The sequence below is a fragment of the Thermobia domestica genome, chromosome 5 (assembly GCF_964235325.1).
Source record: "Thermobia domestica chromosome 5, izTheDome1.hap1.1, whole genome shotgun sequence".
Taxonomy (NCBI): domain Eukaryota; kingdom Metazoa; phylum Arthropoda; class Insecta; order Zygentoma; family Lepismatidae; genus Thermobia; species Thermobia domestica.
This window is the reverse complement of record NC_137458.1, coordinates 293,905,579-293,919,947: the sequence shown is the minus strand read 5'-3', so window position 1 is coordinate 293,919,947 and position 14,369 is coordinate 293,905,579. Positions and strand designations below refer to the sequence as shown.

General features: G+C 36.1%; 2 protein-coding genes across 3 annotated transcripts in view; one reads left to right on the top strand and one right to left on the bottom strand.

Annotated features, from left to right (window-relative positions):
* Fadd (fas-associated death domain protein) overlaps nucleotides 1-4,965 on the top strand; it is a 185,742-nt gene extending 180,777 nt beyond the window's left edge. Inside the window, exon 5 of the mRNA XM_081760278.1 lies at nucleotides 2,669-4,965. Coding sequence (XP_081616404.1) covers nucleotides 2,669-2,815 — 147 coding nt within the window. The 3' untranslated portion in view covers nucleotides 2,816-4,965. The remainder of the gene's footprint in view (nucleotides 1-2,668) is intronic.
* A 3,693-nt stretch (nucleotides 4,966-8,658) lies between these two features.
* The window catches only part of LOC145686708 (eukaryotic translation initiation factor 4E-like), a 29,009-nt gene continuing 23,298 nt past the window's right edge, over nucleotides 8,659-14,369 (bottom strand). For both annotated transcript variants that reach the window (XM_081760283.1, XM_081760284.1), the window contains exons 4-5: nucleotides 12,437-12,576; nucleotides 8,659-9,973 (exon numbers count right to left, since the gene is read on the bottom strand). In XM_081760283.1, the coding sequence (XP_081616409.1) occupies nucleotides 9,859-9,973; nucleotides 12,437-12,576 (255 nt within the window). In that variant the 3' untranslated portion in view covers nucleotides 8,659-9,858. The remainder of the gene's footprint in view (nucleotides 9,974-12,436; nucleotides 12,577-14,369) is intronic.

Here is a 14,369-nt window from a genome sequence, read left to right as displayed (position 1 = left end):
AATGAGTTAAATTGATATTCTGGTTATCATCATTTGCTGTATTTGTTTTACTTGCGTACTACAAAACTGTAATTTTTGTACTTCTATTTACAACTATTTTAAAAGGAGTATTGAAGTAATTTATGGAAGTACGTGTTATAAAATATCTATTTATGTTACGAAATGTCAATAAATACATTTTCAAATTGCATTAATTATCAGGAATTATATTCTGTAGTTGATGGATATCTGTTTCCACTTGGATAAAATTCGAAACATAAAAGAGAAAATGATGTTTTTGTCAGCATTAAGAGATGTCGTCAGTCGGTTTGTTTGAAAAAAATTTATTCCCTTATAACTTGATCTAATTTTCAATAATTTATTAAAAATAAAGTATTGTATTCTATAGTCTTATTACTATAGATTTTTAAAAACACGGGGGAGAGAAAAAGCCATTTCGGTATTATATAGATATTTGATCTTTGACTTGGAATAACAAATATTCATTAATGAGAGGTCCTAGGTTCAGCCCCAGAATGAGGTAATCAGAAGCAAAGGTTTTCAGCGCCGAAGAGTAAATGATAGAATGGCACCTAGGCTCGGCGATGCGTTCCCAACGATGTAAACCGAGCGGGCGTACACTTATGGTTAATGTTCCTGCTTTGCTATAAGGAGGTCCCGGCCAGCTATCCTGACACTGAGGTTTTCTCTCCGATTCGTCAGGTGAATACCATGATAGTATCGTTAAGTGTAGACCCTGCCCAGTTTCCTCTGTTTTCCTTTCTCATTATTGCAGCTGTTGGTTTTAATTAATAATTATTCTGTTGTAAAATGACCTCGCAGACTGTATCTGGAAGCTTGTTAGATAATCCTTATTGCTCTTCCTGATATAGAACTTCAGTATCATTAGGGTCTTAGGCCTAAAATAATAAATGCTTTCCACATAGCATTAGCGTACCCATTTCTCTCATACCTTTTTGTTAAAAAAAAAAAATCGGTTCGCTTTTTCTAAAAAAAAAAAAAAAAAAAAATATTGAAAAAAATGGTTTAAGCCAGCCAACCGTGATTGGAATATAGAAAAACGGTATTTGTCGAAACACATTACCAGTTTTCAGTGTCAAGCGTTCTTTAGCCGATTGAAAATGTGCACCCATCTCTTTATACGCAATGGTGAGAGATAGCCTCTCGTGATATTCATCTCCAAATGTCCAATGAATGAAGTCCGCTTTCAAATGTTGTTTTAGAAATTGGTTGGGCTGGATCTGCATTTACAGACTGCGAGAATTCTTAACAGGAAATTCTACGAAAATGATTTTCCTTGACAAGGGGTGAAACTCGTTGGCGGTCCTTTTGGCTTAGGATTTTTCGGGTTTTGAAATGCGTTAGACTGTCCCTGGTAGACATGTTGGGCAGTTCACTTTGAACCACCACAAATCGGGCAAGTTAATTTATTGTATACTCGTGGACATGCCCAAATACAATGTCCCTCCTTTATTTATTTATTCCCTCAGATCTTTGCTTCAAGTCATATTTAAGAGCTATTTCCATCCAAACGACTGCCTATATTTCTTGCCCGTTGTATTCAGATTCTCAATCTTTTCTGTCTGAAAGCCTCAAACTCTCATCTCGCATATCTCTCTTTTTGGTCTAGTACTATACGTATCTTTGGTACGTGTGTTGCTTGGTGTGATTTTAGATGGAAATACAATGAATTTGGGTATTTCTAATTGTTTCCTGTAGTCTATATGGCATAGTCTTCTAGTAGACGCTCTCTTTTAATTTTCCTTCCGTTGGAGACCCGGTGTTCTAGAATATAAATTAACTTCTAGAAAAGAATATTTTCGTTCATTTGATTCTTAAATTTTAGTTGATATCTTGGACTCCATTCGTAGAATTTTCAAATCTATAACGACTGTATGTGTGTAGTCAATATTGTACCAATTTTTGGCCATTAACTTGCGTTTTCGTTTTGGTTTATAATGCTCTGGCACGTGAGTTCTCACTTCTTTATCAGATATCTGTACTATCTTCAGACAGACAGCAGATTAGATTTGGTTGGTATGAGGTTATATGAGATGTGTACCTACAGTTTAAGGTGGAATCTGAATAACCATAATGTGTTCAAAGCCCTCACCAGGAATCGAACCCGGGTCTCAGTACACCAAAGACGTACACGCTAGCTACTAGACCAGTAGAAGGGGCAGTACACTACAGATCTGATTGGTACTTATTTTTTTAAATCTGAACGTTTATCAGAAAGATTTGCCTCATTCGAAACACCCTTTTAAAAATTTTACTTGGAACATCCATGATCTCGACGACAAATACGAAGAAAATGTTTGATGAAGTGTAAGCTTACTGTGAAAAATGATTTTGCTTTGATTGCTTGTTTAGTGACATACTTTGTATAATTAACTCAAAGATTAATATAATATTTGCTGAAAGATGTAGTTTACGATTTGATATCGCATTGGTATAGTTATTATATTAGAATTACCATTTCATATTTGCATATTATTTGTTAACTTAAAGCATTTTTACCTCTGTAGTAATCATACATGTAAGTATAAACATATCTTAACTCTTTTGTATAAATTCGGTTTGATTTTGTCTTTGTGTTCACATTTTGTCCTTTACATCCAAAATTTCTAAGTATTATATTTTTCATTTACTAAATTTAATATTTCAGGTACTTGACGCTTACGTTGAGAACGATGGAGAGATTGCAAATAGAAACGAAGTAAAAGATAGACTGGTGTCAGCGTTAAGAAGTATTGATCGAGAACAGTTAGCAGTTCGTGTCGAACAAATTTTCAGAAGATGCTCAGAATCTTAGAACAAGCAACGAAGAAATAGTGAGAAATCTTCGGAAGGGAACTGGAATTTAATGGTGTTGGTGCAAGTAATTCGATAAGACTGCATGTCGCCTTAGAATACGCACGACAGTCTTCCTTGATGCAGTTTCAATCCACCCATCAGTGAATTTTGTGAAAATGTTACAAACTTCTTCTCTTTGTTAAAAATATATGTGTAAATAAGATAATGGTGGCTCAGTGGTAGAGGGTTCATGTATGGTATGTGGAGTCCCTGTTTCAATCCCAGCCTGCACCAAGTGGCCTTGTGGTGGACGAACACTGAGTGCATGGATTTTGTCCGGTTCCTCCCACTCTCTTCATTCCACCATTTTGTTCATTTATCATCATCTTCCTGAACATAATCGTGGGACGTTAGATTAAGTACATTACAAAATTATGAACTACAGAAAATATGAATTGTCGTTCCAAAATAGAACCGAAGCACTAAGACTTTTCATGTGTGTTAAGTTATTTTACAATGTGAAAGAAGCAGGGTTCATGCGCGTCCTTTTATCCAAGTACTGAAACAAGAATTTCTTATCTTTACATGATTTTTTTCGCACTGTCCTGGAAATTTTGTTCATAGTTTTTTTTTTTTTTTTCATAAAGTAAAATAAATTTTCGTTGCGTATATATTCAGTGTATTAAATACAAGGAGTCATAAGTCGTACAATATTCTGGTACGCAACATATCTGTATTTATTACAATATAATGAAAGCAGATAAACATTCAAAGTATAGCTGCTCGCGTTAGTCTGTCGTGCCAGTTCGTCGATTCCACATCGATATCATGACTTGTCTGCAGAGACAAAGAAGTAAATCCCTGCTGTTTCCACTCCTGTTGGTTGGGGAAGCTCGTGACTTCAGGAAGTGCACCATGGACTGAAGCAGGTAGTAATACAAAGAGGAAGGTCAGGACTATATGCTGGGTGTGGCATGATTTCGATGACATCAAGTTCCGAAATCTTTCGGTGTGTTTTTCGAGCCGAATGTGGTTTTGGGATATCGTGTTGCAGTAGGGTGCTCTTCCGATTCATCAATGTACGATATTTTTTGCGTAGTGCAGCATATATCCACCCCAACTATTCGGAATAATGGTCGGTATTGACAATACGACTGTCAGGAACGAACTCGAAGTGAATTACTCCTCCGTAGTTCCTCACATACTGAACATAACTTGACGCTCGAAACGGCCGATTCTAGAAATTGGTCCTTGCTGAGCCACTGTTTTTGCACATTCAGATTTCGGAAAAGTACCAACTTTTCGTTGCATGTGACGATCCGTTTCAAGAAACACACATTGCGCAGGTTTTGCAGCAGTTGTCGAAACACGTCCTCTCTACATTGGGCCTGAGTTGGGATCAACTCATGTAGCACAATGCGGTAGCTCCTGGTTTTCTCGCGTTGGTGTGCTGGGAGATGGATTTTTCTCAATGGCGTATCATGACTTCAGAATTTGTTACTCTGCGGCGGCCAGACTTTGACTGATCTTTAATATTTTTACAACCTACCCAACATTTCTGGAACCAACAAGTTGCGATGCTGTGGTTCAGTGCACCTTCCCGTTTCGCATAACGAATGTTTTGGGTTGCTGCCGCAGCGTTACCCGAGTTTGAAGTCATACAATACCAGTTCACGTATCAGACGTTGTTCAACACTCATCGTCACTGCCAGTAAAAACTAAGTTAAGATACCGACGGAGTGGTGGCCTCCGTGTTAGTCTTCTGACCTTGACCGTGTGCTTATGGCGTATATACTGAATACAATTTGGATTGTGGAAATACCGCAAGACTTAAGACTGGCTTTTGTAATTGGGAAGCTAATGGTGGAACCTAACATTTATTAAGCTAATGGTGGAGAGTTTTGTTAGAACTGGATTTGAACTTTGCAATAATCATGTAGAATAAATTTATAATATCGGATTTGTAATTGTACCTCAGTTTCTTTTTGTGTTCTTGTATTTTTTTTTTCGTATGTGTTATTTGAGAAATAAATATTGGGCGTAGAGAATTTTGCGTATTTATGTTGTGATATGTGAATTGTATAAGTACTCTTTATTTATAATTGTACCACATTTTCGTGTGTATTTTTATATTATTTTAAAAATTAAATGGTAAACAATTGTATATTATCTTTTGCATTTGATTCTTCATTTAAAAAACTTGTGTTAATATATACCAGTATATAAAAAGGAAAAGAGCAAATGTAGGGTGTTGGAAGTTTGCATTAATATTAATAATAATTACAGTATAGTAGAAATTTTAGAAATGTAGAAAAGTAAGATTCCGTGTACGACCCCTGAGCTTATTGAGAACACCGGATAGAGGATGAGTGTAGCTATTATATGCTTAAGGGTGCTAAGTTATCTCAGTTTCTATGACGGAGCAAGTCTCCAGCCAGGGCCCTACAATATGCTACGTAAGATTCTCATTAAGGTATAAATTTGAAATGGAAGTGTTACAAATATCTTCAGAAAGTGTAACATATGACAGTGATTCACTAGAAAGATGTAGAACCAAGTGGTTCGTCGATGGTAAAGATGAGGTCTATATAACATGGAAGAAAAAATTCCAAATTTAGACTTTTATTGTAATTATAGATGCACTTCCTGCTGTCGAAATCAACAGAAGAATTGTTGTATGTTGAATCAACATGTCCTTCCTATTTTATTCCCAAATTAGGACCAAAAAAAAATAGTATGCCAAAAACTTTCAGTTTACAAGTAGGACATGGAAGATAAAAGTATTGTATAAAAGATGAAACCACTTACTTCTGTGTGATGGAAACGTAGCTTGAAGAATAAGAAAAGATTTCAGAATGTTTACGTACACATATGTATAATAATGATTTGCTATAAGTATATATATATATATCGTTCTTCGCCTGTATGTAGCACGCTCTATTTCGAATTATAAGGCTGAAAGAGCATTGGCATTGATCAAAAGATCACTAAGAACTGCACTAAAGGAAGGTAACTTTCAAGTTCTTACGATTCTGTGACAAGATGTAACTAGAGAATTTCAAAGTTTGCAGCGCTAAAAGCAAGGAAAAAAGCAAATACATTCCACAAAAATATATAATTTTCCTCCTTACCTAAATGAAGCAATACTATCAGCATATCCCTTTCTCGAAAAGACACTTATTCATGGAATTGTTAATCTTTAAGTGAAATGCGGGGAACTATCTCCATTAGAGTGATTTTTAAGTTTATACAGGGTGTTTCCGTGATCTGGTTAAAACAAGTGATGATAGACGAAGACAAAAGAAGCAATTTGAAAATAGGAACAAATGTCCGAAAGTGCGTAGTTTCGGAGATAGAGGCCACTTAAAAGAGGCTCGCAGCGGGACAAAAATGACCATAACTCGAGAACGGAATGTATATTAAGGTCCATTCAAAAGCAATATGCGTTATTCATACCTGAAACTTCATTATCATAGGAATGGATTGGAAGCAGGGGCGACGCAAAAACAGCCCCAAAAGAAAAGTACGATGTTTCGTACATCTGAAACAAAGTGCGAGGAGAAATCGTCAGTTGTACGAAATATCGTTTCGGGTAGAAAAATGACTAATACGTGAATCAAATGAGGAGAAAACATGAGTCGGCCAAAGCATTAGCTACGGATTGAACCGGAACTGTGACCATGGGAAATATTGATAGGATTGGTAGGCAATCACGGAAGAGCGCATCTGAGTTACGAGCCGAAGTGTTTCGTGTTGAAGTATGGCTCGCCGAAAACTGACGGGAATACACAATAACTGAAATTAAAATGTCGGAATCTGCTCGGGTCAACGGAAATACGTATGAAGTTTTCCAGTTTTCCCCAACCTATAACAGTACAATTTGAAGTCTCTTTGCGATTTGCATGAGGTGTTTCACGTCTTAATGAGATTCCAAGTCAAAGATGTGTATAATAGCGCCATTTTATAGCGGTGAACACAGTTTTCTACTTGAAACAAAACATATGGAGTACCAGGAAACTATCCATCCCTTACCTATGAGTGTTTCGTTTTACGCAGTTGCGAAGAAAAAATGAAATGAAATCTTTCAGTTTTACACCCCACGGTTATGCCAGTTAGGCTAAAGGAGACGGTGATGATGAAAAATGAATTGGTGGAATAAAGAAAGTAGGAGGAAACGGGAGAACGCCGAGAAAACCCACGAGCACGATGTTTGTCCACCACAAAGTCCACACGGTGAGAGCTGGGATCGAAGCAGGGACTCCACGCACAGGACTCCCGCCTTTGAAGAAACGGTGCTTGATCGTGTAGAGGAACAGCCTCTAACAAACATGGGGACTACGAGACAAGAAATGAGTGTGGTACACATTAGTGTGTGGAAAGTACTATATGGACAGCATTTGCATTTCTATCTGAGTCGAGCTGACTTCGTGTCGTGTTATGTGAATGACTATTGGAACGTTGTGTGGCCAATGAGCAGTTTCATGCCTCTGTACTGTTTACCAATAAGGCATTTTTACTAAGACGGTGTTTAATAATCGGAATAGTCTCGTGTGGACCAATATAAACCCCTACGCGACAATTGTCAAGGCATTTTGTAAATATGTAGGTGGCACCGTTGACGACAACTTAATAGGGCTCCCATCTTCTTCCTCTCTGCTTAAATGCACCAATTTAGGTGATGTTTCTGCAATATAGACTTCCAGAATTATTAGCCATGTCATGCGTGGTGTTCGTTAGCAGATGTTTCAACATGACGGGGCATCAGCCCACTTTGATACTGTTTCTCGTGTGTATCTCGAACAAACTTTCCCAGACAGGTGGATCGGACGAGCGGATTTTGTTTCCTGCACCCGATCTCACCCCACTAATTTCTTGTGTTACCTCAAAAGTCTTGTAAACTCCATAGAACAAAAAGGAATTTCTTGCACGAATCCTCGATGTCACTGACACAATCAGAATGACACCAGGGATATTTGAGCGGACAAAGCTTTCTTCGATGCTGCTACGGTTGCATCGACACCGGGAACATCATTCCCTACCATTTCAATGTAGTAAGTGTTTTACATGGTAGAGTTTATTCGTCACTGTCTTTAATGGGTGCGTAGCTATGTTCTGTGCTGTCTTCCGAAGGTATTTTCGCCTTCTTTGTTTCGGTAGTTTCCTTTATCGACCAGTTTCATTTTGCTTCTCACGTATGTTTTCCTGCAGGGAACCAACTTTTCCTCAAGATAAATGCAATGTCTGTATTCGAAACGTCGGATGTCAATATCTTCACCTGGCTGATAGTCTGAGAAGACTTACTAAAAGCATGTCGCCAGGACAAATTTAATCTTCCTTCGTGTCCATAGGTTTTCACGGGCTTCTCCCATTTCCCCCATTATCATCCATCTCATCATCACTCTCCCTTAGCTTCGGTGCATAATCGTGGGGCATTAAACTTTGCGAAGTTCTATTGCAACGGATTTGCAGTTGCAGATCATTCAAAATATTTGAGTACAATGGATTTACAGTAATTGAGAGCTTAAATCTAATCACTTTTCAACTGGCACACTGAAAAAGTGCAAAACAAAAGTCTGAGAAGCGTAAACAACCTTCCGTTCCCAAAGCTACTGACGAAGATTAACACAATGACTGCTGGACCAATTTGATGCGATTGACGGCTATTTGGACACAGTAAATTATATTCTATATATTATATATAAACTTGCTTTAAATCATATCCTTAAATGAGAAAACTGTGAATTACTTTGTATTTTCTACCAACAGTCATCCAAATTCAGCACCAAATATAGATTTTATTAAGTAAAGAATAGAACAGATTGTAACGTTTGGTGAAAAACTCAAACAAAAGAAAAACAAAAGTCGTCATAAAAATATTTATGAAAACTACAACCGAATGTCCCACTTAGGTACTAGCAATAACTTCAAATGCTACGAACAAGAAAAAATCATACAACATGTTCCTTAACTTACAAACTTTCAAAGAGACGTGACAAACGCAAAGGCTTGAAGTTTTGGGTCAAACAAGTGACCAGAAAAATTAACAAAAAAAACCTTCTATATCTAGCACATCAACCAAACAATAAAAAGTTAGCTAAATAAGCACAGTCATACCGCAAATGAACATAAAACTTAAATATTAAACTTTTTTTCCTTTTTTCACAATGTTACTACAAAAATAGAACATTACGAGGAAATATTGTTACAATTTACTCGTCTCATATTAGTAGCTACGCACGTGTAACTATTAAATCACATAAATCTGCACCTATATTACACTTTCACAGAAATAATTTTCCTAAGCTTTACTGGTTTTGTATTTACAGTTACGTACAATGTATGAAATAGAAAAAGTGTTATTATTCTGGATTGAATTGCAATCGTTCTCTCAATAACTGTCATCCAATCACACTTATAAACATAAGAAAAAATCAATACAGTGCCTACAGTTAATGATTTTTTTAAACTTTCTTCGTACATCATATAAATTACTTCATAATAATAATATTATGGATTTTTCTCTCGTATCAAATAATCATAGAAATTATTTCTTTAAAATTACTCAATAATTTATATTAGCAAACAAAATATAAAGTCATGCACGTAATATCCTTACACACATTGTAATGATAAATACATCAAATAGATTTACGTTCTGCTATCAGCGGGGTGATGCAAAATGGTAATATGTAAAACTTGAATGAAAAACTTGCGAATCACTAAACAAAACCACCATCTTTATTACTGGCTTTCGAAATTCACTCATCAGAAAAAAAAAGTCATCCTTTTCGTAGTTCATATCGGTTGCTGCATATTTAATTGTTTATTTTTCGTATTTTTCACTTAAATATGTACAGGCAACGCAACTTCATCTGATAACCCACACTATTCACAATACACAAGGTACGAAGTCCATTTGTCTACTGATTGTCACACCCTCACTGACACAGAAAAGGAAGAAAACACCTCAAGGTTGGAGAAAGGGTCAGGGAAAATAACAAAATTTGCAGTCTTTCCAAGTCTTGTGTACAATATGTTTGTGTTTTAATTGTAGAGCCTTTGTTATATCGTGTACGTATTTTTCGTTACAGAGCCAGATTTATTCATAGTATCCTTATGAATTTGATAGCCTATTATCACCTTTTGGGGTATATTCAATCGCTCCTTTAGTCTCCTCCTGAAACAAAAGTGAAAACGAATATTTATTGTAGTTAAGCTTGTATGCAATGCTGAACCGAAGCCAATACCAAAAAAATATATATAATTTACACTTTGAACATGGAAACTACCGTATGTTAAGGACTAAAACGCACTTTAAAAAAAAAAAAAAAAAAAAAAAAAAAGCCTCCAAAATTCAGGTACGTTTTATACTCGAAATTAATGTAAAAATCGTCAGTGTTGGATTTAAAATTCCAGCCAGTCTTAAAAATGGCCATATATTCGATGCCGAGGGAAACCTATCTCTATCCGGCAACATTGAATTCAACTGGCAGCAGCAGTGCACCAATGCGACGAACATGAGTTGTGGGGATTCACAAGCTTGCTAACACTCTCCTTTCCGCCCCGCCGTCACAAAATTGCTTAAATCGAAAAAATAAATAAATAAATAAATAAATAAATAAATAAAAAATAAAAATTAAGATGTGTTTTATGGTCCGTAAAATACGGTAATCACAATAATAAAATGATTTGAGCTTTTCTCGATGTCTTTTTGTTGTATTGTTCATCTCCATTTTAATTTCAATTAACTGTGACTAAGGGGTGAAGACTGACCTCGGAAAGATTGACGCTTACAAACATCTACAGAAATTAAAAGCAATTGAACGTAGAATGATTTTAATAAATCTAAAATTACACTCACACAGCCCCTCTCTGTTGTATTTCGTATTTATTGTATACTCAATAATAGTTAAATTTTCTATTTTCTCTGCTTTCACTTGCAAACGTTTCAAGAAAAAATTAAGTTTATGGGGATCAATGGAAATTCATTTACACGGTTTGAACTATAATATTAACACACTGTTACATGTAAAAACAATCATCATGTAGCTTCCCGGGTGAGTTTTATCATACTGTAAAAGCTTTGTAGTTATTTATTTAAAAAAAAAAAAAAAAAAAAAAAGGAACGACGGTGGTTAAATACTATTCTTACTTCTATCCAAATTTCCGATTACTTTAATTTTGATTGCTTCCTTCGAAGGAAAAAGTTTCACATTCTTGTTCCCATGAAATCTTCGTAATAACCTGTTACTCTATCAATAGCACGTTTTCTAACTTCGAAAGATTTTATATTAAGGCATCGTCGTATGTAGCGTCACTAATAAGTCCATTTAATTTAATGTGTGAATTCCTCTTCGTCGTACTTACATAAGAACCCTGGTGTGTGCGACTTGATAAGACATTTGCAGAATGCAGGGAATTTGTGAAGGGACTCCTGTATTTTTTTTGTTACATTCTTCTCTATTCTCTTTCGGAGTACAAATGATGTTACAATTTGATTACTGAGAATTTTTTGTATCTGTCTATGATGTCCAATTTAAGGAAAGAAAAAAAAAACTTCCTGAAAATGAAATGAAATATTTGTCTTACATCCCACGGTTATGCAGGTTAGGCTAAAGGAGACGGTGAAAATGAGAAATGAATGAAGTGGGAGGAAACTGGAGAACCCCGAGGAAACCTACGAGCACGGTGTTTGTCCACCACAAAGTCCACACGGCGCGAGCTGGGATCGAACCAGGGACCCCAAGCACCGGAGGTGAACGCTCTACCACTGAGCCGTGAAAAATCTTTTTCATTATTAGAAATACGTAAAAACAGTGTCTACGTACCTTTGACACAATTATAACTTTTTAGTTCTCACCACGCTTACCACCCCTTCTGCCTAGTCCAACTGATATATGCATAAGTATCGATTGCAAATGACCCACGGCAAGTGTATCCCAAGAGAGAAAAATGCCCTGAAGGGAGGCAGTTCCATGGTTTATTAAGTCTTTAGAGACAGTTAGGCCGCAATACACCAAATGGATTTCTAGTAATTTTTAAGTTCAAACAGCACTCAATGTCAATTGTACTGCCCGCAGAAAAAAAAAAATCTGCAACGTAAGCATGTAAGTTTATTGTGAAACTACGCCTAACGCGCAGGGAATCAACGTAACGTGTAAGTGGCACGAATCACGCCAGGAGAAACCTCGGCGTCCTCCCCCGCCCACTTATTTTGCAGCAAAAGACTTCGTCGTTTCACAATAAACTTACATGGTCATGATGCAGGTTTTTTGCTGCGAACTGTACATTTACCGATGAAGAATGTAATAAAAATCAAGTACCACACCTTCAGTTTTTGTGCAACTGATTCTGCTTCCCATTAACCTCTTCAGGATTATTACGACATTTTTAGAATGAACTTTATATTTGGAGGAAATAAGACCACACTAATGGCAGCGTAGGAAAACCTTTCAAAAGTAACATATATTTATGTAATTTCATGTGGTCAACGTAAATGTAATATTACGAGCATAAGTGAATTTGCTAAAGGTCGGCAAAGTTCATATATATGGATTATATATATTTCCTCTGCTTGATTTTAAGGCAAATACTTAGGCATTTCACATCTTATATGAAAATTGTCAATCTCCAACCTTACCCTATTTCCATGACACTTTGTCCTCTAGAAGCATCAGCGGTCCATACTCCAATTTTGTCCCCTTTGTTTCTAATGTTGACTACGGCGCCGCACACGTCGTCACTATATTCATCAAAAGCTTCTCCAATTAAGCATAACAGCTACAAATAATCAAAACAAATATGTTGAAAAGTGAAAACCAGAGATAGCGGGATTTTTTATTACTTAACAGTCAATTACTTTACATGAAAACTATTCAATTACTTGTTTTACGTAAGTATGTGTTATGTATATTACGCGGTAAGCATAAAACAACAAATTACTTACCACAAAACCATACGAACATTTTAAAATACAATAATTGGTAGAAAGAACTCCATTATCTTTCAAAAGTATGGGAAAGAGAGAAATCTGACACACCACTTGCCGGCTGCATCTGAAATGTCGCTTTTTTCTACATTATTTGTCTTTTTGTTCTTATGTATACATAAAGGTCTTATCAAATAATAATAATAATACCCTAAATTATATTTCGAATTTCTTTCATATGCACAAGATGCAAAATATTATCATATCTATATTAACACTACAATTAAATTAACATAGGAAGCTAGTAAGTTAGTTAATTCCTACGTCAAGACGATGAGGTTAGCTGAAGTCCCGTATTGTAAGGAAGAGTTTCAACTTGCCAATGATAGTACGAGGGTCATTACATAAATAATGCCACTAACTTTTCTTTACTTGTATGTTTAACTTTTATAGTATCTCTTTACACGTCTTCAATGCAGTCTTTCTGCTTCTTAATGACTGAGTCTCAACGTCTGGGAAATGTTTTAAGATAACGTTTTTGTTCAGCTGTCGAATGACTCGGGTACCGGCGGTAGGAAGCTCTTCTAGATATGGAAAACGACATCCACGCTTAGGTTGTTTCAACTTTGAGAATAGGTCGAAGTCTGATGCTATGGGGCATGAGGTAACACCTCCCAACTGTGTTCGCGTCGAAGTGCGGGCTAGGTTATTGTGAAGAATGAATGGTCTAGCCTCAAGCAACTGAGATTGGGTTTTGTGCATATTTTCTGCAGTTTTTGCAATAAGTCACGATGCTACACAGCTGACACACTTCTTCCACATGGAACTTTGCTTTTGTGAACATACCTTGGTGATCGTAAACAATATCATAAACCAGGGTTGGCAAAGACCATGGTTTTTAATGAAAAACCCAAGAAACCAGGTTTTTTAAGTTCAAACCCGGTTTTTCTGGTTTAAATAATTTGCTCTGTGTATTTATATCACATATGGACAGAAATAAGTTTGTTTCGCCTTGGTGTTTTTATGCAACAACCAGGTTATGGTAAAAGGGGTCATAAGCTTAAAGGGAATCCAAACGGCTTTTCGGCTTACACCCGAGAGAAATTGTTCCCATTTGAACTCGAAACCGGGAGTAATTGGGTTATAAATGCAACACGTCTGCTGACTCACTCACAAAGAACTTCTGATAAAAATACGTTCTACTGATCTTTACATACTTGTTGATTGTCAAGAGACATTTCAGAAGTAAAAACCATTATACGGAATTACATATGGACAATTTCAAAATACTACAGAGTACAGAAGAACTACTTTAAGTCCAAGTTAGTTCACTAAGACTTTTATTAATTCAAGTTAAAGAAATACGATAACTTAATTTACATATCAATAAGAGAAGTGAATAAAGATACGAATTACTTGAATCCACTTTGGTTCTGACTCATTTTTACATAAATAGATACCAAAGATACTTGTGATTTCAAGAAATGCGTCTCGTGGGATTTGTATGGACCCCCCCCCCCCCACACACACACACAAAAGTACGGCATTTCGATGTATTTTATAAATAGTAAAAATTGTTAAAACAAAACAATATTTAGAATTTTCTTCGACTGCAATTGCATAACAATAATAATAAACTATACGA